The 22,228-nt window shown below is 49.0% G+C and overlaps 1 protein-coding gene across 1 annotated transcript in view; it reads right to left on the reverse strand.

Moving 5' to 3' along the window:
• Positions 1-11,292: 11,292 nt before the first annotated feature.
• Positions 11,293-22,228, reverse strand: part of KCNQ4 (potassium voltage-gated channel subfamily Q member 4) — a 74,241-nt gene continuing 63,305 nt past the window's right edge. The window contains exons 10-14 of the mRNA XM_036744635.1: positions 18,188-18,417; positions 16,941-17,040; positions 14,777-14,908; positions 14,055-14,196; positions 11,293-13,492 (exon numbers count right to left, since the gene is read on the reverse strand). Coding sequence (XP_036600530.1) covers positions 13,274-13,492; positions 14,055-14,196; positions 14,777-14,908; positions 16,941-17,040; positions 18,188-18,417 — 823 coding nt within the window. The 3' untranslated portion in view covers positions 11,293-13,273. The remainder of the gene's footprint in view (positions 13,493-14,054; positions 14,197-14,776; positions 14,909-16,940; positions 17,041-18,187; positions 18,418-22,228) is intronic.

Genomic DNA, 22,228 nt, shown 5'->3' on the forward strand with positions numbered 1-22,228 from the left:
CCTGGAAGGGAGGGCTGACGTATAATACCTGGCATTCAGGCCAGGCCTAATGCCTGTGTAAATTGCAGTATTCTCTGAACTGGGTGTATTGGCTGCCCTATCCCCTCAGGGCATCAACGGGGGAGGGGTGGGGGGGTGGGAGCAGGCTCTTCTTAGGCACCCTCTCCTTGGCCTCAACCTTCAAGGGGCCAAGCTGAGACAGACAGACATTTGCTGGCTGGGTTTCTATAGAGAGAGACTGAGGGTGGGCACCTGAAGTGCCTGGGGCATTGGCATTGTGCCTGGGCAATGCCCGCCCACCATTCCATGCCATTTTCTAGATCTGACTGGTCTCCTCCCCCCCCAACCTCTTGTCAGGGAGCTGGCAGAGTCAAGGACTCCTGGGTCCTCCCTAAGCCTTGGCTTCTTGCCTGAGGTCACAGGGCCCTCACACCTGGCCACCACGTGCCAGCTTTCTCCCTCCTCTTCCTGCTTTCAGCTCAAGGTCTTCCTGTGCCTGGGTGCATGGTGGGGGCAGGAGACAATGGGTGCTCTGTACCCCCGCCCCTGCCTGCTGCAAGCCCTGTGTCCCAGGGAGGGCGGGCAGTAAGCCAGGCAGAAAGTTGGCAGCCAGACAGCAAGGTTAGGCTTAAGTCTCGGCCAGTCCTGACATTCGCTATGCCAGTATCCCTTAGGCCTGGCCAAGAGGATGGAAGTCAGGAGGACCGAGTTCAAAACCTAACATACAAATTCACTAGCTTGTCTGTTCAGTACATACTTTGCCCGTTCACTAGTATTTAAATGTCATCTCTACCAACAGAATGTGGGCTCTTTGAGGTAAGGAACAATATTTTTGCCTTTCTTTGTATCCCCAGGCTTAGAGCAGTACCTGGCCCATAGCAAGTAGTAACTGTCACCCTGAGGTGCTTACTGCTTCAGTTTCCTCATTTGAAAAATGTGTGTAGTTACAACCCCTACCTCAGGGTCGCTGTGAGATTCTAATGAGATCGTGTTTGTGAAATGCTTTGCATACCTTACGGTTCTGTGCACAGTCTATTTTAGCCATTACTGAGTTCCATTCTACAAAGTCCCTCAAAGCTCTGACTTCCCATGTTCCAAGGTCTCTCCCAGTTCTGACATTCTTTGTAGCCCAAAGGCCCTGAGGTCTCCCTTGTCAGCCTGCAGGAGCCTCTTGACCCTCCCTCAAGGCTCTGACAATGGGGTGTCTGTCTGGAGGGCTATGTTACCCCCAAGGGCTGGGAATTGTGAGTCACAGATCTTCTGAGGGGATGGAGGAAAGGGGAGCCCTGCTCCAACTCAGGGCCCTGAGCTTGGAGACTGAAGACCCACTGACTGGCTTGCTGACCCATGCAAGGCCTCTCTCCAACCTGAGCTGAAGTTCCCTTCTCTGTCAAATGACGGGCTTGGACCAGATGATTTCAGAGGTTCCTTTCTGGCTCTGACATTCTATGATACTACGATCGATCAAATCAGGCTTAATAAGTGGCAGAGTCAGGATTTGAACCCAGGTCTTTTGCCAAGTTTCTTCCCCCTACATCATTCTGTCTCTCAAATCGAGACCAAATGGCCATGGCAAGGTTTCTAGAGTTCTCATCTTCTGACAGCCCCATCACACATGTGCACACTTAAAAAATATTTATTGTGAGTTAGATAATCATCAACAAACACAAATACTTCCTATACAAAGATGGTCAGAAAACTGGGATTATATATGGTGCCATGAACCAACTGTTACATTCGGCTTGTTTTATAGATATACATTTCAATGTGGTAGTAACGGCAGGTAGCTCAGTGGCCCAGTGAATAGATCACTGGGACCCAGGGTCAGAAGACTCATCTCCCTGAGTTCAAATCTGGCCTCAGACACTTACTAGCTATGTGACCCTGGGCAGTTCACTTAACCCTGTTTGCCTCAGTTTCCTCATCTGTAAAATAAGCTGGAGAAGGAAATGGCAAACCACTCCAGTACATCTCCCAAGAAAACCCCAAAAGGGTCTGGACACAATTGAAAAATGACTGAACACAACATTGCTATGCTTGTTTGCACATATACTTCTGACCTTCTGGAGTCAATCTACCCAAGTCCTCCCTAGACTCCTTCTCTCATCCCAGGCAGCTGATAGGTACCTACCTGCCACCTGCCTGCCTGTCTGTCTGTCTCTGTACGTGTCTGCCTGAGTCTTCATTAGGGGTAGGACCAGAGGATCAATGTCTCTGCTGACAGAGTTTGGCCTCAAATTGGCCCCATTGGAATCTGCGGTGACTCATGGGTTACTCAGATGCTGGAGAAAAGGGAGGGGAAGACCGGAAGACCCCTCCCCCCTAAACACATACATTTCCCTCTTCCACGTGACCCCTTCCCTTCTCTAGGGTCAGAGTGACTCATACTCTGATCTCCATCCCACCTAACAGCACTCCCCCATACCTGGGAGAACCTAGTCAGAGCACATTCTCCCAGCACCCCACCCTGACCTCTCTCCTAGTCAGTTGCCGGCCTAAGGAGGCACTGGGGTAGATGGAGATGGGAAGGGGGGAGTGCAATGAGGATGTTTGGGACCCTTTGAAGATGATGAAGAGAATGGCTGAGAGCCCTGGGCACTGCCCCCTCTGCTTCCTGCCTTTGTATCCTGAGCAGGGGCATGATTAACCCTTCCTGCCCCACCTCAACAGCCCTTGACCCCAGACGCTCTCTGTAGAAGGCATGGAAGGAAGCCAGGGCAGGAGCACCCAGGGCCCAAAGCACCAAGAACTAGGAACACCTGGACCCTCACCCTGGCTCAGACTTTCACTGTCTTACTGTGTGACTCTGGGTGAGTCATTTCTCATCTTTCTCATCTGTAAAGTGAGGTGGTTGGACTAGCTACAGTATAATCCGACTCGTTCCTGCTAAGCCACTTCTGTGTGTGCAGCACTGTGGTGGGCACTGAGGAAGATACAGACTTCTGGGGCTCCCAGTCTAGTGGGGATAAGACAATATTGGCAATATTACATGGTCTGGGCATCAGAAACATGCAGAAATGAGGTCTGAGAGGGCAAAGCAGCTACTGAACCCAGAGATCAGGGATGACTTCATGGCTTCTATTTGAGCCCAGCTTTTAAAAAATGGGCAGGAAAAATGAAGGAAGGGAAGGAGGACATGCCTGGCATATGGAGCAATGTAAGCAAAGGCCCGGAGGTGGGAGAGGGAAGCCAGGGCACTCATGGGGGACAGTAGTATAGAATGTTCTTGGAAGGAAGTGATACGGGATGAGGCTGGAAAGGGGAGACAGGACCAGACTGGGGAAAGCCTTGAATGCCAGGTCAAGAATTCTGAACCTTACTGGGTAGGTGATGGGCAACCACTTAAGATTTGGGGCAGGAGAGGGACATAAATTGGGGCAGTTAGGTGGATCAGGCCTGGAGTCAGGAAGACCTGAGTTCAAATCCAATCTCAGACATTTATTAGCTGTATGATCCTGGGCAAGTCAGTTGCCCTTATTTGTCTCAGTTTCCTTATCTGTAAAATGAGTTGGAGAAGAAAATGGTAAGCCACTCCAGTATCTTAGCCAAGAAAACCCCAAATGGGGTGATGAAGAGTCAGGCACGACTGAAACAACTGAACAACAGCGACAGAGACACAACCAGATGGTTCTCTATCTGAGAAAGATTATACGGGCAACTTAAAGGGGAAGTGAGTAGAGGTGGGGAGGGTCAAAAGAAGGCTCTTCTTAGGGTTAGGGACACTCGAGTATGTTTGCAGGCAGACAGGAAGGAGCCACTAGTAAGGGAGAGATTGCACTCACCGAGAGAAGGGATGGTCCTTGGAGGAAGTGGGAGTTAATGGGACCATTGAAATCCTATTTTCTGAGTCCCACACTTTGACACAGGATGGAGAGTTGGGGATCACAGGAACCTGAGAGACCATCTAGACCAAAGGTCAAACACAGGCTTGCAAGCCTGCAATTCTCCCAAGTGAAATTCAAACTAGATTAAAGCGGAAATGGGAGATAACAATTAACATTTTTATGTAGCACTTACTTCGTGCCAGACACTGTGCTGAGCCCTTTCTAATCATCATCTCATCCAATCTTTACAACAACTCTGGGAGTTAGGGACTATTATATTATCCCCATCGTACAGATGAGGAAACTGAGGCAAGCCTCTGAGGTTAAGTGACTTGGCCAGAATCACACAGCTAATACGTCTCTAAGACCAGATTTGAACTCAGATCTTCTTCCTAACTCCAGGCCCAGGGCTCTATCTACTGCCCCTCTTACCTATATATAAATATTTAACAAAATAAATAAAAATACAATAGAACACAGATAATGTTAATGTATGGTTTTCTAAGTCTTTATGTGTAGTTTAATGGCCCTGTAGGACACCAGTGATCCAGACCAGCACCATAAGTCATCAAGCTAGGACTTGAACCCCGTTCTTCTGCTTTTCAATTCGTTGAATGACATGGTACCCAAGTCCTGATTCTGCTGCCAACTTACCATGTGATCAAGTTGGTCCCTGCTCTGGGCCATCATGTCCTTCACTGTAAAATTGTATTCTCCTCCCTTACAGAGCTCCTGTGAGGAAAGTGCTTCATAAACTTCAAAGTGCTGTTGGCACCTGTGTTAATGCTTGGAGACCTGACTTGACTTGACTTGGGAGTTGCTGTTATTAGGACCATCCTTCCCATGCATGACACCATCTTTCACTAGACAAAGCACTCTCCCACTCAAAGTTCCTTCTTGTCCATTCTTTCATTCTGGAGCAGCAGGTTGGGGCAGGGAGTATCTTGCCTGTCTTATAGATAGTGAAACTGAGGGCTGGAAAAGGGGAAGTGACTCACCCAAGGTCTCCTAGAAAGTCCATGACTGAGGCAATCCTGACTCTCAGTCACGGGGTGCTGCCAGTGGCCTCACTATATCCTGTACACTAGCTCAGCCAGGAAATCTCCATCCTCTCCCTGGGTGAACCAGGGCACAGCTGCTAGGGGACATCAGAATGGACCATTCTCTTCCTAAGCCCAGAGGGGACCCTTGGGGAGACAAAGGCCCCTTTGTGCCCAGGCCTTGGGTGGGAGACCAGAGCTGCACCAACTGGGACTCCCTCTTGGGGGATGGGGGTGGGGGTGGAGGGAGGGCAGGGAGAAGGTCTCCAGGCAACAGTCCCTGGCCTCCAACTCTCTCTGAGAGTGTGATCTGGGCCTTGTGGTCCCTTATCCCACCCCTGCCACTCATCTACGTTAGCTCCAGAAGCTAGGATGTCTGTGGCCTGTGGCCGCACCTCTGCTCCTCCCATCCTCCAGGGGTGGAAGGAGGTTTTGGCTCAAGAAAAAATACTGAGTCTGGAATCAGAGGACCTAGATTTAAATCCTGATTCTGCCATTGATTGGTTGTATGATCTTGGACAAGTCACTTCCCATCTCTGGTGCTTGGTTTCCCTTCCATAAAATAAAGGGGTTGGACTAGATCAGGTGTCCCTAGCCTGGTGTATACAAACTTGGATTTAAAAAAGCTTTTTGATCACTTCAGTTTGGTTGGTTTCCTTTTTAAGCCTATGTATTTTACTTGCTGAATTGAAAAACATGATTTGGGGAAGGGGTCCACAGGCTTTATCCAGCTACCAAGGGGTCTGTGATACAGAAAACATTAAAGACTCCTTAGACTAGATGTCTCTAAGGTTCATTCCACTGCTGAATCCTATAATGCCCTGAGACCAGTCCTGTTCAGTGAGCTTGCCAAGGCCCGGTGGGATCCCACTTCTTAGGGGAGCTGCACCATGCCGGGCTCTGTTCCTTGGCCTCTCTCCCTGCCCCTTCCCAGGGTCACCTGGGCTCCCCATAATCATCATCAGTGACTACCCTCCCTCCAACAGGGGAAGACGTCCGAAGCAGGATGGACCCCTGCCTGCCTGGCACCCACGGGGGCGGCTGGACCCAGCAAGAGGACTGGGGGACAGCTGCTCAGCCTCAGCCGGGGCCGGGCACGGGATTCCCACGGGCAAGGTTCCCAGACCACCCTCCTGGCAGGATCTCTGCCCCCTGACCTGAGCTAGGCAGCCACTCTCCTCTCTAGATGTGTTAAGCACTCAGCACCCCCAGATGGCTATGGAGGGGGGGGAGGCTATGTTTCGAAGGGCTGGTCTCTGCTGCCCTCTAGTGTTGCATAAGAATTAGACACCTGGCACAAACTTCCACCCCCCCCACACACACATACACCCCGAAACTGGATACAGCAAGAGGACCCTTAGAGACTATCTAGCTCCAGCCCCAACCCTTACTGTAAAGATGGGGAAACTGAGACCAAGAGAAGCAAAGGGACTTTTTTTTAATTAAGGGAGGTCATGTGAAAAGAACATTAGATCTGAAGTCAAACCTGGGTTTGAGAGCCTGCTGGCTCTTTCTAGAGTAATAGTACCCATTTCCATAGTGCTGCAAGGGCTTCAAACAAGTGTGAGTATAACTCACCGTGCCTAGCTGGCTCCAGGCCCCGGAGCAGACCATCAGACCACGGTCTTCATATCCCATCCACTCCCGACATCTTGCCATCTACCCTGCGGTAAGTGCCAGGATATATCTTCCTCTACCTCCTTTTCTACCTCTTGTTCTAGGCACAATAATCAAATGAAAGCCATAGGGAGAGAAGAGGAGAGAGGAGGGGAGGGGAAGAGAAAGGAAGGGAGTGGAAGAGAGGGGAGGGGAGGAGAAGAGAGTGGAGGGGAGGGGAAGGAAAGGGAGGGGAGTAGAGGAGAGAGGAAGAGAGGGGAGGGGAGGAGAGAAGGGGAGGGAAGAGGAAAGGAGGGGAGGAGAGGGGAGGGGAAGGGAGGTAGGGGAAGGGAGGAGAGGAGAGGGGAGGGAAGGAGAGGAGAAGGGAGGGGAGGGGAAGGGAGGGGAAGGGAGGAGAAGAGAGAGGAGGAGAGGGGAGGGGAGTTTTGGAGAGGGCAAGGAAGGGGAGGAAAAGGGGGAGGGGAAGGAAAAGAAGGGAGGGAAGGGGAGGTAGAAGAGGAGAGAGGAGAGGGGAGGGGAGTAAATCATCTCACCCTATGAATCAGTTCTCCGTTGCTCTAACTTCTCATCTACTTCCTTTCCCGGCCATGATTCCTCTGTATGTGTTGTCCTTCAGCCAGTCAGCTTTTTGAAGTAGGCACTGTATTAAGTGGAAGGATACAAAGAAAGGCAGAGGACAATCCTAGCTCTTAAGGAGTCAAATGATGTTCTCTCTATTAGAGTGTAAGCTCCCTGAGGAGCTGCCTTGTACTTGTATTCTCGATGCCTAACTCAGTGTCTGGCATCTAGCAAGTGCTTAATAAATCTTTTAAAATTATGCCTCTTTTACAAACTAGTAAACTGAGGTGCTTATTAATGTTAAATTCTGTTCTGGGGTAAAAAAAAATGAAACCATGCCTGCCCTCAAGCACTTAATTCTAATTCTAATAAGGGAGAACTACATGTAAAAAGCAAAAAGAAATACAAGTGGAGGGTTTCTGTAGGAGATGGAATTTGAGCTAAGCTTTGAAGAAAACTAGTAATTTCTTAGAAACAGTAATTTCTATGAAGTGGAAGTAAGAAGGGAAGGCCTTCCAGGTGTAAGGGACAGCCTGGACAAAGGCCCAGAGATGGGAGATGGGAGATGGGAGGCTGATGTGTGAAGAACAGCACGAGCAGTTTGGCTGGACCATAGAGCATGGAGGGAATAGCATATAATAAGGTTGGAAAGGTAGGCTGAAGCCATGTTGTAAAGGGCTTTTTTTTTAAATTCAATTTTATTTTGTTTTCAGTTCCAAATTTTCTCCCTTCCACCTCCCCTTCCCTCACCCACTGAAAAGGCAAAAAAAAAAAAACAACCCACAAACCATTACAAATATGTATAGTCATGCAAAACAAATGGGGGGGGGACGAAAGGGGGGGAGATGGAGAGAAAAAGAGGAGAGAGGGGGAGGGAGAGAGAGAAGGAAAAAGGAAAGAAGAGGAGGGGAGGGGAGAGGAAATGAAAGGATAAAGAGCTAGGCTGAGTAAAGAAGTCCTGGGTTCAAATGTCACCTCTGACAGAATCATAGAATCTGAGAGTTAGAAAAGATCTCAGAGCCATCTCATCCGCCTCATACCTGTCCAAGAAGCTCCACTACAATACATAGTATTTGACAAGTGGTTTTCCAGTCTCTGCCCAAAGACCTCTAATGAGGCTGCCTGTAACACTGGGTGGTCTTTTCTGACATTGAGCCTACATCTGCCTCTTTGCAGCTTCCAGTCATTTGCTACTATTCTGCCCTTTGGGGCAAACCCAGCCCACTCCAGGATACTCCTTCCCCTGCCTCACCCCTACAGGTGCAGGTGATAAACATTATATGATAGTAACCTCTGGCAGCATGGTGTAGGGGATAAAGGGGCAGCCTTGGGGTCGGGAGCACCTAGGCTTAAGTCCTTCTTATAATACTAGAAGATAGTGATCATGTCTCCTTAAGTCTTCTCTCCTCTCCTCCCTCTCCTCGTCTTCCTTCTCCTCCTTTCTCCTCTCCTCCCCTCCCTTTTCCTCTTCTGTCCTCCCCTCCTCTCCTCTCCCCTCTTCCTCTCCTCTCTTCTCCTTTTCCTCTCACTCCCCTTCCCTCCCCTCTCCTCTCTTCTCCTCCTTTCTCCTCTCCTCTTCCCCTCCCTTTTCTTCTTGTCTCCTCCCCCTCCTCTCCACTCTTCTCCTCTCCTCTCTTCCTCACCCTTCCTCTCTACCCTTCTCCTCCACTTCTCTCTCCTCTCCACTCTTCTCCCCTCCTCTCTTCCCCTCCCCTCCTCTCCACCCATCTCCACTTCTGTCTCCTCTCCCATCTCCTCTCCTTCTCTCTCCTCCTCTCCCCTCCCTTTCCAGACTAAGTGTTTCCTCATTCATCTCAAAGATGAATATCTCCACAAAGAACATCAAGGCTGGAAGGACCCTCAGAAGACTTGAGGGCTGCCAAACTAAGCAGCGACCCCTTCGAAACCAGTGTCCCTGATGCCCCCTAAGACCCAGCAGCCGGAGCAGGAGCTGGATGGGGCCAGGGTGAGCAGGGCTGGGTGGATGTACAGGGCAGCCAGGGGCACTTTTATGTGGAGTTGGAGGCAGGAGGAGAGCCCTTGAACAGGGATGGAAAAGAGGTGCTGGAGGTGGAAGAGAGAGCCCCCATGGCCCATAACTGGCTGAGCACCAAGGCCTTTCCAGGGTTTCACCAGCAGTGGGTGAAGGAGGAAGTTCCGGCTGCTCTGGATGGCAGACATCAGGACAGTCCGCAGTAGGAAGCCTCCCAGGACAACAGGACAGGGCGGCACCTCCAGCCTGGGGCAGGCTCCTCTTGGGGCCATCCCTGGGCGGTTCATCGGCACCACCACAGGGGCTACAGGGGGCTGCCCAGGCCAGGCTAATGAATGAGAGCTGCAGGACGCTGTGCTATGGAGCTGGCAGCAGCACTCAGATTAGGGCGCAAGCCTCTGAGCCTCAGGTTTATTCCCGCTCCACGGTTATTGTGTGAGCACCTACTGTATACCGTATGTGAGTCAGGAGAGCATCAGAAGCTGCATGATACTCACTAGATCTTCAGTGTTATCTTGACACGTGGACATCAGCAAGTAACACGAGCCAGGGCTGGATTGGTTGGTGGCCATTTATCATCACACTCCTGATATGAATGATTGAGAGGGACAATGAGAAACAGAGAGGCGATGTCCAAGAGAGGTGAGGATGGAGGGAAGGCGGGGTCTCCTTAGACTCATAGATCAAGACTGGGAGGGCCCTTAGAACACAAGATGTCAGGGCTGGGCAGGGGGAGGCATTAGAACCCAGGATGTCAGGGCTGGGGGGGGCCCTTAGAGCAGAGAATGTCAGAGCTGGGGGGCCCTTAGAACACAGGATGTCAGGGCTGGGGGACCTTTAGAACACAGAATTTAGAGCTAGGAGGGGCCTTAGAACACAGGATGTCAGAGCTGGGAGGGGCCTTAGAACATAGAATGAAAGATCTAGAAGGGGACCAAAGGCTCACTTTTGCTATGGGATAAAATACCATCTCCTCAGCCTTGATTTCCCAGTACTCCCCATTGCAAACTCTTTATTCCAGGACCATCACAATAAAATTATTCCCTGATCCTGACATTCCGTCTCCTGCCTGTACCTTTGAACAAATATCCCCAATAACCTCCTGTAACACACCCTAGCCTTACCCATCTCTGCCTTTCTGCAGCCTTCTCTTTGTTCAAGGCTCACCTTGGGTACCACCTCCTCCATGAAGCCTTCCCAGATCCCTCCCCCAAGGTGAATTCATTCTTCCTCAAGTTTTCTTAGAACAGCTGGCCTGGATCTCTTCTTGAGTGCACATGTCATGCCCCTGGCCCGTATTTGGGATGAGGGGGATGCTCCTTGGTGGCACAGTGGATACAGTGCTGGTCTGGAGTCAGGGAGACTCATCTTCCTGAGTTCAAATCCAGCCTCAGACACTTATTAGCTGTGTGACCCTGGGCAAATCATTTAACCCTGTTTGCCTCAGTTTCCTCATCTGTTAAATGAGCTGGAGAATGGAATGGCAAGCCACTCCGGTATCTCTGCCAAGAAACCCCAAATGGGGTCATGCAGAGGTGGTCATTCTGACTGAACGACAAGTATATGCCCCTATTTGGGATGAGGGGGATGCTCCTTGTGAGCTTCTTAGGGAAAGGGATGGTTTTCTTTGTTCGTTTTTGTGTCCCTAGCACCCAGTGTCTTGAATCTAGTGAGTGTAATAAGCAGTCACTTAATAAATGCTTTCTGAGGAGTAGAACTGGGAAGGAACTAATATCTTCTGGTCCAACCTCAGAAAGCTGAGGACCAGAGAGGGAGAGAGATTGTTCAAGGTCACACAGCATCTAATGGCATCAAATAAAAAATCAGTCTCTTCCCCGCTGACTACCCTGCCGTTGTTGGGGCCAAACAAGTCTGATCTTTGTACCATACACCAGCCCTTTGGAGATTTAAGTACAGGACACATGTGGGAAGCTGCTCTTTCCTTTTATGTAAAGGAGAGGGCATAAGATTTAGACTCAAAAGGTTTGAATCCTGGCTTGCCCACTCACATGACCTTCCCAGACCTATTTTCCTCATTCTGGATTTTCCACGTGTGGCATAAACTTTGGTAACAATGTTTCCTGGGCCTCAGTTTCCTGATCTGTAAAATGAGGAGGGGCTGGATGATCCCTATGTCCCCCACCCCCACCCCTAGCCTTCATTGTCCAGGTTAAACATGCCCCAGTGCCTTCTTCTGCTCCCTCTAGGAGCCTGAGTACAGGACCACCATCCCTCAGCCAATTAATGAACCAAGGCCAGCCACCTTCTACTGAAAACTTTAATGAAACCAATAAGTTAATGAAGTTAACAAAGTGAGGTACTTGCATGTCTGAGAACCAGGTCAGTGGGGGAAACCTCGATCGCGGTGGGGGATGGGAGGAAGGGGACTGACTACTCTGGGCTCTCATTTGGTCTGAGGGTCTCAGCTCCAGCTCCATCTCTGGGTCAAGGGAGGATTTCTGGGGGTCAGTGCAGAGGAGGGCATGGAGGGGCCAGAGGTAGGCAGGCTCTTGGTGCAAAGGTCAGCAACACATGCAGAGGGCATGCAGGGGGTGGGGGTGGGAGGGAGTGCAGCAGGGGGAGGGGAGCTATGCCCCCCATCCCAAGAAGGGGTGCATGCAGGGCTCTTGAGTGTGAGATGCAAAGTCCTTCCCTGGCACAGAGCAGGCACCAGGCACTGCCCTCCTAGGAGAAGTAGGGGGACCCTGTCTCCCTCCCCCCCCCACTTTGTAGGGTGTGTGTGTGTGTGTGTGTGTGTGTGTGTGTGTGTGATGGGGGAAATCTATGAAGTTATGTTTCCAAGGGGTCAGAGAATGTGCACATGCCAGGGAGGCGGTGATAGCTGGAGGGCGAACCCTAGGCAGTGGAGCGGGGCTTTCTTGCATTCAGAGTGGGAGTGTGAGTGTGCTGTGAGTGGTTCTCTGGGTAGGGGCCTGAGGCTTCTCTCTCTGTGCTGCCCACCCTTTTGCTGGGGTCCTTGGGCCAAGCTGCCCCTCTTTACTCTGGGGCTAGGGGTACAGAGGATACTAGCAGAGACAATTCCTTAAGAAAACAGTATCCTGGTTGGGAAGGAGGTGGCTCTTCTTCACACCTACCAAACAGGGACCAGGTGTAGGGATATGGGGATCAGGTAGGTTCCATTCAGAGTCTGCACCCTCCCTGGGCCCCTACAGGGCTCAGTGAGGTTACTTCCCTGGGACAGCAAACATCCTACAGTTTCAAAGTTGTCCAAGGTCAGGGCTTCTGGGAGAAACTGTGGGTGGGAAGGGAGTCAATATGTGTTTTTGATTTTGTTTTGTTTTGGGAGGGGGCTGCCCTTCCCCTGACAATTGGGGAGCTGACTGCCCATGAAAAGAGTCCTGGAGGAGAGGTGAAGGGCTGGGGCTCAGCCCATAAGGCCCCCACCCATTCTTGTGCCCCAGTGGGGAAGGAGAGGTGCTGACCATGCTAGCAGGTACCCAAGGCCCCAGCCCAGTGGGGCTGCACAGAGCCTGAGGCAGCCTGAGACCAGCTTGGACTGGGAGTGGGTCACGGCCCCCAAGGGACCCTGTCCAGCCTGGAAAGTTGCATATTTAATGTGGTTTGCATATATGGTGCCCACCTGCTGGGGTGGGATCACTGTGCTTTGAGGTGGGGCCTGAAGAGGACCCCAGAGGTGTAGGAAGGGAGGGTGTCAGCATTCCTGACAGTGCCAGGGCCTTCCCCAGGAGAACTCACCCCTCCAGGGAGGGGTATGAGAGAGAACCAGTCTTGCATAGCTGTTAGAGCGATCCCTGTTCTGGGACCAAGGTGTCTGGGGAGCCCATGGTGCCACATGGCTGTTGGGAGGGGAGGGGAAGGGCTCACCCCTCATACCTCCCATTGGGCACTAGAGTCACAGGTCCTGGGATGGCCCTCTATAGTCTCAGGGGCCCCCTTGGCAAAGCTGACAGGGCCTGTCTGCCTGGCTACATGACCAGAGGTGGGCCCAGCATCTGGAATCGGGGACAAAAGGGTGATGGAGGTTGCCCAGCCTGGGACACTTTGATGCCCACGAGATGCCTGCTGTGGGTGCCTCCCCCATCCTGGCAGCTCAATAGTGCATGGTAGGAGAGTCTCAGGAAGGAAGGCCTGTTCAAGTAAGATCGGATGGCAGGAGGGCAGGCAGGCAGGCAGGCAGGTGAGGCCTGGGGACCTGCTGGGCCCGTGCCAGGCTGGGTGGCCAGTCCAGGGCCGGTCCCTGGGAGAGTGGGGCGCCTCCCTCAGTCCATATTGGCGCTGGCGGATCGAGAGATGCTGAGTGTCTGCGCGGACACAGAGATGTCCTCGGCGTCTGCGGGGCTGTGGTAGTCCGACGTGATGTCTGGATCGAAGAGGGGCACCTGTACTGTGCCCAAGCTGGCAGATGAAGCTGCTCCCGCCCGCAAGCACCGGGAGTAGAAACCCAGGAGGAGGTCCAGCTTGTGCTCAATGGACTGCACCTGCCGGGGGAAGGACTCAGCCGGAGCTGCTGCGATCGAAGCCTACTTGGGGGCGGGGTCTAACAGGACTGCGTCTTCATTGGTTGGAATGGGGGGTCTGGGGGTGCCTACTAACTAGGGGAGCGGTTCAGTCGGATAAGAGTGGCCTGGGAGTTTAAGGCAAACTTGAGATGGAACCTGGTTGGAGGCGGGGCTTAGCTGAGGGTGAGGCTTAATTGGGTGGGATTTAGCTGAAGGTGGGACTTAGGCCGGTGTCGGACCCAGAGCCAAGAGGTTTAGCCAAGGTCCAGAGGTTTCGCGGCTTTAGGACGACGAGTTGAGTTCATTCAAGAGAAGAACGTTGAGTCCCGGAGAGACTGCTTGGCTTGCCCAGGTCACCTTGCCAGGTTACCAAACCTGGACCAGTGCTCTCGGATTTAAGGTGCCCAGGACCCTGCCTTCCTGAGTTCCGGGGTCCTGGACTTTTTCCCTCCACCAGTCAGTCCCTTCCCCCCAAGCCTCAGATTGGTCCCCACCTGGGGGTCAGAGCCCCGTGATCTAGACGTGCCCTCTCACTCCTCACCTGCTTCTCCACCTTGACCACTCGGCCCAGCATGCTGACCTCGTCCCCGGCTTCTCCGGCATCCGAAGGAACCTTTTCTACCTTCTCTCGGGACCTTCGGTCCGCACGATCCCCACTCCCCCGGCCCACGATCTGGTCCACACTACCGGATGAAGAAAAGCCCGTTAAAGGAGAGAAAAATGAGGCGCCCCTGGAGATTCCCTTCCCAGAGACTCCCCGTGTCCTGAGCATCCCTACTCCCAGACCCGACCCAGCCCTAAACTGGGGGACCTCCGCTGTGAAAGCAGAAGGAATAGCCCTAACCTTGGAGCCCAGACAAGATCGGGGTCAGAACTGAGTGGGTTTAGGCTGAACAACAATAGATTACGTTTCCGTAGCTCCTTAAACTCTACAAAGCACTTTCCATACATTATCTCGTTCGAGCCACACTACAAGCCAGTGAAGTAGGGGTAGTATTACCCCCCTTTCATAGATGAGGAAAGCGAGGCGAAGAAGTTAAATGACTTGTCCAGGGTCACATGGAATTCAGATCTGGCTGGCTCCAAGCTAAGCACTCCATCATGCTGAGAAGGCTTCTTGGATGCTTCAGGTGGGACAGGTGGAAGTGAAGCTGAGCTGGGGGCTCCTGGGGGGTGGGGTGGGGTGGGGTGGGGAGGGGCTTCCAGCAAGTTAAGTATAGGGGTCAAGTAGGAAGATTCTCCAGGAGGGTACGGGGCACCCACCGGGCCTGCAGACTCTTGATCCTGCCCAGCATGTCAAGGTGGCCAGCTGAGTACTGCTCGATAACGTCCTTCACGTCGTAGGGCCTGAGAGTCTCCTTGAACTTCCTCTTGGCTACCAAGAATTTCAGGATCCTGTGGAGGTGGGCAGGAACAGGGCCTTAGCGTCAGGGCTCCCCCAGCCTCCAGCAACCCTGGACTCAGGGGTTCGAGTGAGCAGAGCAACCTTCTCAACTGCCCCTCCCCTTCAACCTCATGGTGGCCTTCAACATCTCTTGCCCAGACTTAGATATCAGGACGAGCCTGGGATGTCCTTCCCACTCCTCTCTGCTTGTCTCAGGCCTTCTCATCCTCCCAGACCTAACTCACAGCTTGTCTCCTCCAGGAAGCCTGCTCTGATCCCTCCCAATCCACAGCCTCCTACCTCTATGCTCTCCTAGCCCAGATGGCATTCCTAGCCCTCTTTGGGCCCTGAGCACAGGGTCCTAGGATTTAGAGCCAGCAAGCATCTTAGAGACCACATAGATGAGGAAAATGACGAGAAAGGGGAAGTGACTTGACTAGGGTCACAAAGGATTTGTAAGTGGTTTTCTTTATGTTCATAACCTGTCTGTTTTGCTAAATTGGGAGCCCCCTCAGGGCATGGACCAGGTTTCTTTTGTCTCATCCATCTTACAGGATCATAGGATTTAGAATTGGGTGGGGCCTTTGAGATCATAGATCTCTCCTTTTACATATGGGGAAACTGAGGCAAAGAGAAAGTACATGCTTAGATTAAGGGCATATGGCGAGTAAAGTACAAAGCCAGGATTTGAACCCAGGTCTTCTATCTCCAAACCCAGAATTCTTTACATTCTTTTCCATCACAGACTCCCTCTCCCCTCCATGTTTCTCCTCCCTCACCTCATTCCCCTTTCCCCACAGTAGCTTAGTACAAAGTCCCACACACAGAGGGATTCTACAGTGTATAATGTTATCTGGGGGCAGGTACAATTATAGCTCATGTCTTGTATGTTAATGATGGGCCCAGGGCTCATTTGGATGTGCAACCCTCCCTGGAATTCTCTCCATCCATTGAGGATGTGGCCCAGATAACTGTAGGTGGGATGGGGCCCCTCCATCTTCCTCTGAAGGGACCAGGGGGTCTGGGGCCGGGTAACAAAAAGAACAAAGAGGGTCAGAGGTTTAGGTAAAGATGGAAGTGAGAAAGGAGAAGGAAGCTGAGTCTTGGGAGCAGAGGGAGTTTGCTTGGGCCTGGGGATGGAAAGGAGACATGAAGACTTTTCTGGGAGTCGAGGTAGACTTCATCCGGAGATCTGCCACTGACCCAGGAAAGCCAGAGGCACAAAGACAGAAAAGGGGAGAGAGGAATAGAGAAACAGACAATCAGACACACTGAGGCAGGCAGATGGATGGACAAAGAGTGACAAAGACTAACAGCGAAGAGAGAAAGAGAAACTGGAAAAGAGAGGCAGAAACAGAAACAAAGGGATAGAAAGAGTTAGAGACAGAAATAGAGAACAAAAAATATCAGAGAGAGAGAAAGAAGAGGAGGAGGAGGAAAAGAAGAAGAAAAAGAAGATGACGAGGAGGAGGAGGAAGAAGAAGGGGAGGAGGAGGAGGGAAGGAGGAGGAGGAGAGGGAGGGGAGGAGGAAGAAGAGGAGGAGAAGAAGATGAGGCAGAGGACGAGAAGAGGAGGTAGAAGAGGAGGAGGAGAAAAAGAATAAGAAGAAGGGGAGGAGGAGGAGGAGGAGGAAGAGGAAGAAGAGAGACAAACATGTCTGGGGAGGGGGAAAGAAGACAGACAGGAAGCAGAATGGCCCATCTTGAGGCAAAGGCGAGGCATAGATAACAGTGCAGCCATGACAGGGAGAAAGAAAGTCTTTTGGGTCCCTGATTCACCATAAATTGGGGCCTCTTGTTTCAAGAGTAAGGTGGCAACATTCCCTTCCACTATCAAGAAGTTACTGCTGGTAAACAGATACCCCAGAGTCTGAATCAGAAGGCTGCTGTGAGCCCAGATGCTTCCTCACCACCCTGGCTAGGACTCCTGGGGAGGTTCAGTCTATCACCTCTAGGGCTTCTAGGCAGGCAGAATTGGCCATGTGTTGGGCTGGCAGAGCCTGGACCAGGTGGGGGGTGGGGTAGGGGAAGAGTGACACTGACCGGACAGAACGGATCACCGTCTTGATGGCAGGTATAACATCATCCACAGTGAGCTCACACTGGTAACCCTTCTCCTCTGTCACATCTTCGGAGGGGCCCTCTGTTGAGACAGCAGCAGCCCATTAGTCCTCCTCTCTTGGAGTCTTCCACAGCCATATTGGGGGGTAGGAGTTGGGGGGGGGTGCTGATCTCTCCGGGAAGCAACAGCTGGGGAGTCTGGGCAATCAACTGGTTTCCCTAGCCCCACCCCCACCTCATTTTAGGGAGAGAGAAAAAGGGATTGAGTTTGACATTCAATGCTACTGTTCTATGGGATCATCACAATTTAGTGAAGCCTTCAGAAAGAAAGGAGGTTCTCCCACCCAACTTCTTTATAGATGTGGGTTATTAGGGCTGTGAAAATCTGCAGACTTTTTGTGGATATGTTGGTTAGTTTTGCTAACCTCTTTTTTATTATTATAAGAAATGACTATGGGGGAGGGTTTTATTGGGGAAAACAGGTGATAAAAACAAAAGCTACTAGTAAAAAAATTTTTTAAAAAGGTTAATGCTTCCATCCTCCACCCTTAGGTTCTACTACCAGGAAAGGCCTTAAAAACAAAACAAAACAAAACATTTCTTTGTAGTTCCTTATGGAAAGTTTGAAACAGATAGCAGGCAACCTGGTGGAGAAGAGACTGGTGCCATTTGTGAGCAGGGAATGAGGAACAAGCTCATTACACCAGGACAGGACAGGCCAACATTGGGATGCCCAATCACTATACATCTCCTCTCACTTCAGTAAAGAACACTCAGGCCACAAAACATTGTGATTTTCTAGAATGAGGAAATTCACAAACCAGGACAAACCTAGGAAATTTCTAGGGCTTTTTAAAAATTTTTATTATTAACCACTGTTCTCTACCAAACATGCAGATATGGGAGAATTGAGTGGAAGAATCAAAGAATCATAGATAATCTGAACTGGAAATGACCTTAGAGATAATCTAGTCCACCCCCCTCCCCTTTTTCTAAAATGGCAACCGAGATTCGGAGAGGTTACGACTCACCCAAGGCCATACAGCCAAATATTGCTAGAGGACCTCTCCCAAATTCTTTGTTCTTCTTTTGTTCTGAGAAGATTTGGGTTCCTGGAGCCATAGCTTGGAAGGCTTGTCAAATCATTCTACTTGGGAACTCTCTGAGCCAGCTAAGACTTCCACAGTTCTAGGAGCCAGTGAGGGCACTGGCTGGCCATTTGAACTCACCCTCTGCTGATGCCCGGGTCTTGAGCCTCAGTGATGCCCGGAAACGGGTCCGGTCATTGAAGCTCCAGCTCTTCTGGACTTTAGTGGGGCTGGTGGGCTCTCCAACACTCACATTCTCACTCTCGCTTCCTGGGGAGGTTCGGGGTGGTGGGGCCAGGTGCTGCTTAGTCTTTCCGCACTGGCGCTGGGCACTGTTCATTCGGATACGGTCCTTGATGCCCATCTTAGTGCTAGGGCACAGGAGCCAAGGAAGGAAGGAGGAAGAAAAATAAAAGGATTAGGAAGAGAAAAAAGAGCAGGTACCCTCCCTAGCCTGTCACAGAGACCTGAGGGGAATGTGGGGCTTTAGTTAGGGCATGGAAGTAGCCTCTAAAGGCCAGGGGTGGGTCAAACTCTGATCTATGCCCTACGAAGCTTGGAAATAGGAACAAGAGGAGATTGGTGGGAAGATGGAAATGGGGAAGAGTGGATGAGGAACTGGAAGAGCCTGGTAGTGGGAACTAGGAAGATTTAAGGTGAGAGCAGGGGAAATCATAGGCCAGAATCAGAGATTGGAGGTGGAAAGACTAGATGAGTTTAGAAATAGGAATTAGGGAGACTGAAGGTGACTAGAGGTGGAAACTGGAAACTTGAGGTGGGGAATGTGGAGAACTAACTAGAAGTGAAAAGTGGGGAGACTAGACGTGGGATTTGAGTCAGGAACCGGGGAAAGTGAAAGAGGGAATTGGGGGGGATTGACACTGGGAATGAGGGAGATTAGAAGTGAGAACCAAGAGTACTCAAGGTGGGCAATGGGGACCAGAGGCAGGAATTGGGGGCTATCAGAAGGGGGAATTAAAGGTATTGGGGGGACCTGGAAGAAACTAAGTCAGGGCTCCATCTGATTTGATTACCCTCCCCTGCCTTTGCCCAGACAGACAAGAGTGGAAAACGTGGAGACAGGTGGGCACAGTGAAAATTGGCTTGGTGGAGCCCCAGGCAAGAAAGATAGGGAGGCAGATATGCTCCAAAGACAGAATTAGAAGGTCAGCAGGAATGTGCTCAGACCTCAGGAAACCTAGGGGAGATCCAATCCCAGCCTGGCTCCACATGGAGTTTTTCATTGGCCATCGTGAAGCTGTGAACCAGGCATCCAACCATTTTTGGTGAGAGTAGACTAGGGGGAGATCTTTGTCTTTCTTAGGAATAGGAGGGAGAATATACACACTCAGTTGGGTATAGACATCTATCTTACCATACAGGAAAGTAGGAAGGGAAAGAGATAAGGGGAGGGGGGAACTGATAGAAGGGAGGGCAGTTTGGGGAGGTAAAAGCCAGAAGCAAAACTCTTTTGAGAATGGGCAGGGTAAAATGAGAGAGAGAGAGTAGGATAAACAGGGGGAAAATAGGATGGAGGGAAATAATATAGTTGGTAATCATTACTGTGAAAAAAATTTTGCAGTGAGTTTCTCTTGATAGACTTTATTTCTCAAACATACAGAAAATGGAGTCAAATTTATAGAAACAAGAGCCATTCCTCAGTTGAAAAATGGTCAAAGGATGTGAACAGGCAGTTTTCAGATGATCATATTATTTCTGTTAATTTTTTATTGATATAGTCAATTATGCTGATAGTTTTCCTAATATTGAACCAGCCCTGCATTCCTGGTATAAATCCCACCTGGTGATAGTATATTATGCTTGTGATAAGTTGCTTTAATCTCTTTGCATATATTTTATTTAAAATTTTTGCATCAATATTCATTAGGGAAATTGGTATATAATTTTCTTTCTCTGTTTTGGCTGTTCCTGGTTTAGGTAGCAGCATCATATTTGTATCATAAAAAGAATTTGGTAGGATTCCTTTGCTTATTTTTCCAAATAATTTATATAGTGTTGGAATTAATTGTTCTTTAAAAGTTTGGCAGAATTCACTTGTAAATCCATCTGGCCCTGGCAATTTTTTCTTAGGGAATTCACTGATGTCTTGTTCGATTTCTTTTTCTGAAATGGGGTTATTTAAGTATATTATTTCCTCTTCTGTTAATCTGAGCAATTTGCATTTTTGTAAATATTCATTCATTTCACTTAGATTGTCAGATTTATTGTCATACAGTTGGGCAAAATAGCTCCTAATTATTGCTTTAATTTCCTCTTCTTCAGTGATGAATTCACCCTTTCCATTTTTGATACTGGTAATTTGGCTTTCTTCTTTCTTTTTTTTAATTCAAATTAACCAAAGGTTTATCTACTTTATTGTTTTTTTCATAAAACCAGCTCTTAGTTTTCTTAATTTCAATTTTATTAATCTCTCCTTTGATTTTTCAGAATTTCTAACTTGATATTTAATTGGGGATTTTTAAGCTTTTTTAGTTGCATGCCCAGTTCATTAATCTCCTCTTTTTCCATTTTATTCATGTAAGCATTTAGAGATATAAAATACCCCCTAACAACTGCTTTGGCTGTATCCCATTAGTTTTGCTATGTTGTCTCATTGTTGTCATTCTCTTTGATGAAGTTATTGATTGTTTCTATGATTTCTTGTTTGACCCACTCATTCTTTAGAATTAGATTATTTCATTTCCAATTAATTTTTAGTCTATATTTCCATAGTCCTTTATTGCATGTACTTTTTATTGCATCATGATCTGAAAATGATGCACTTAACAGTTCTGCCTTTCTGAATTGGATTGTCAGGTTTTTGTGTCCTAGCACACGATCAGTTTTTGTGTAGGTGCTATGTACTGCTGAGAAAAGGTATATTCATTTCTATCTCCATTCAATTTTCACCAGAGGTCTACCACATCTATCTTTTCTAAAATTTTATTCACCTCCTTAACTTCTTTCTTGTTTATTTTGTAGTTAGATTTATCTAGTTCTGAGAGGGGGAGGTTGAAGTCCCCCACTAGTATAGTTTTACTGTCTATTTCTTACTGTAACTCACTTGACTTCTCCTCTAAGAATCTGGATGCTATACCACTTGGTGAATATATGTTTAGTATTGATAATACTTCATTGTCTATGGTACCTTTTAGCAAGATGTAGTTTTCTTCCTTATCTCTTTTAATAAGATCTATTTTTTCTTTTGCTTTGTCTGAGATTGAGATTGCTACTCCTGCTTTTTTTTTTTTAGTTCAGCTGAAGGATAATATATTCTGCTCCAATCTTTTACCTTTACACCGTGTCTATCTGCTTCAAATGTGTTTCTTGTAAACAACATGTTGTAGGATTATAGTTTTTAATCCACTCTGTTATCCACTTCCATTTTATAGGAGAGTTCATCCCATTCACATTCACAGTTATGATTACTGTGTCTTTCTCTCTAGCCTATTTCCCCCTGTTTATACTTTTTTCTCTCCTTTCACCCTTTCCCTCCTCACCAGTGTTTTGCTTCTGACTACCACCTCCCTTGAACAGGCAGTTTTCAGACAAAGTAATCAAAGCTATCTATAGTCATACAAAAATGCTCTTAATCACTGCTGATGAAAGAAATGAACATTAAAACAACTCTGAGCTACTATTTCACCTGTCAGATTGGCTAATAATAAGGAATAGGAAAATGACAAATGTTGGAGGAGGTGAGGGAAAATTAAAACCCGAATATACTATTGGTGAAGTTGTATACTGATTCAACCATTCTGGAGAGCAATTTGGAACTATGTCTAAAGGGCTATAAAACCCAAAGAGATAAAAAACAAACAAACAGGAAAAGGGCCTTTTAATGTACAAAAATATTTATAGTAGCTCTTTCAGTGGTGGCAAAGAATTGGAAATTGAGGGGATGTCTCTCAATTGGGGAATGGCTGAACAAGTTATTGCACATGATTGTGATGGAATACTATTGTGCTTTAAGAAATTATTATGAGAAGGATACTCTCAGAAAAAAAAAAAACATGGAAAGACTTACATGAACTGATGCAAAGTGAAATGAACAGAACCAGGAGAACATTGTACACAGTAACAGCAATATTGTAAGATGACCTACTATGAATGGCTTAGCTATTCTCAGTAATACAATGATCTAAGACAATTCTGTAGGACTTGTGATGAATGGTGCTATTC

The sequence above is a fragment of the Trichosurus vulpecula genome, chromosome 2, assembly GCF_011100635.1.
Source record: "Trichosurus vulpecula isolate mTriVul1 chromosome 2, mTriVul1.pri, whole genome shotgun sequence".
In the NCBI taxonomy this organism is placed as follows: domain Eukaryota; kingdom Metazoa; phylum Chordata; class Mammalia; order Diprotodontia; family Phalangeridae; genus Trichosurus; species Trichosurus vulpecula.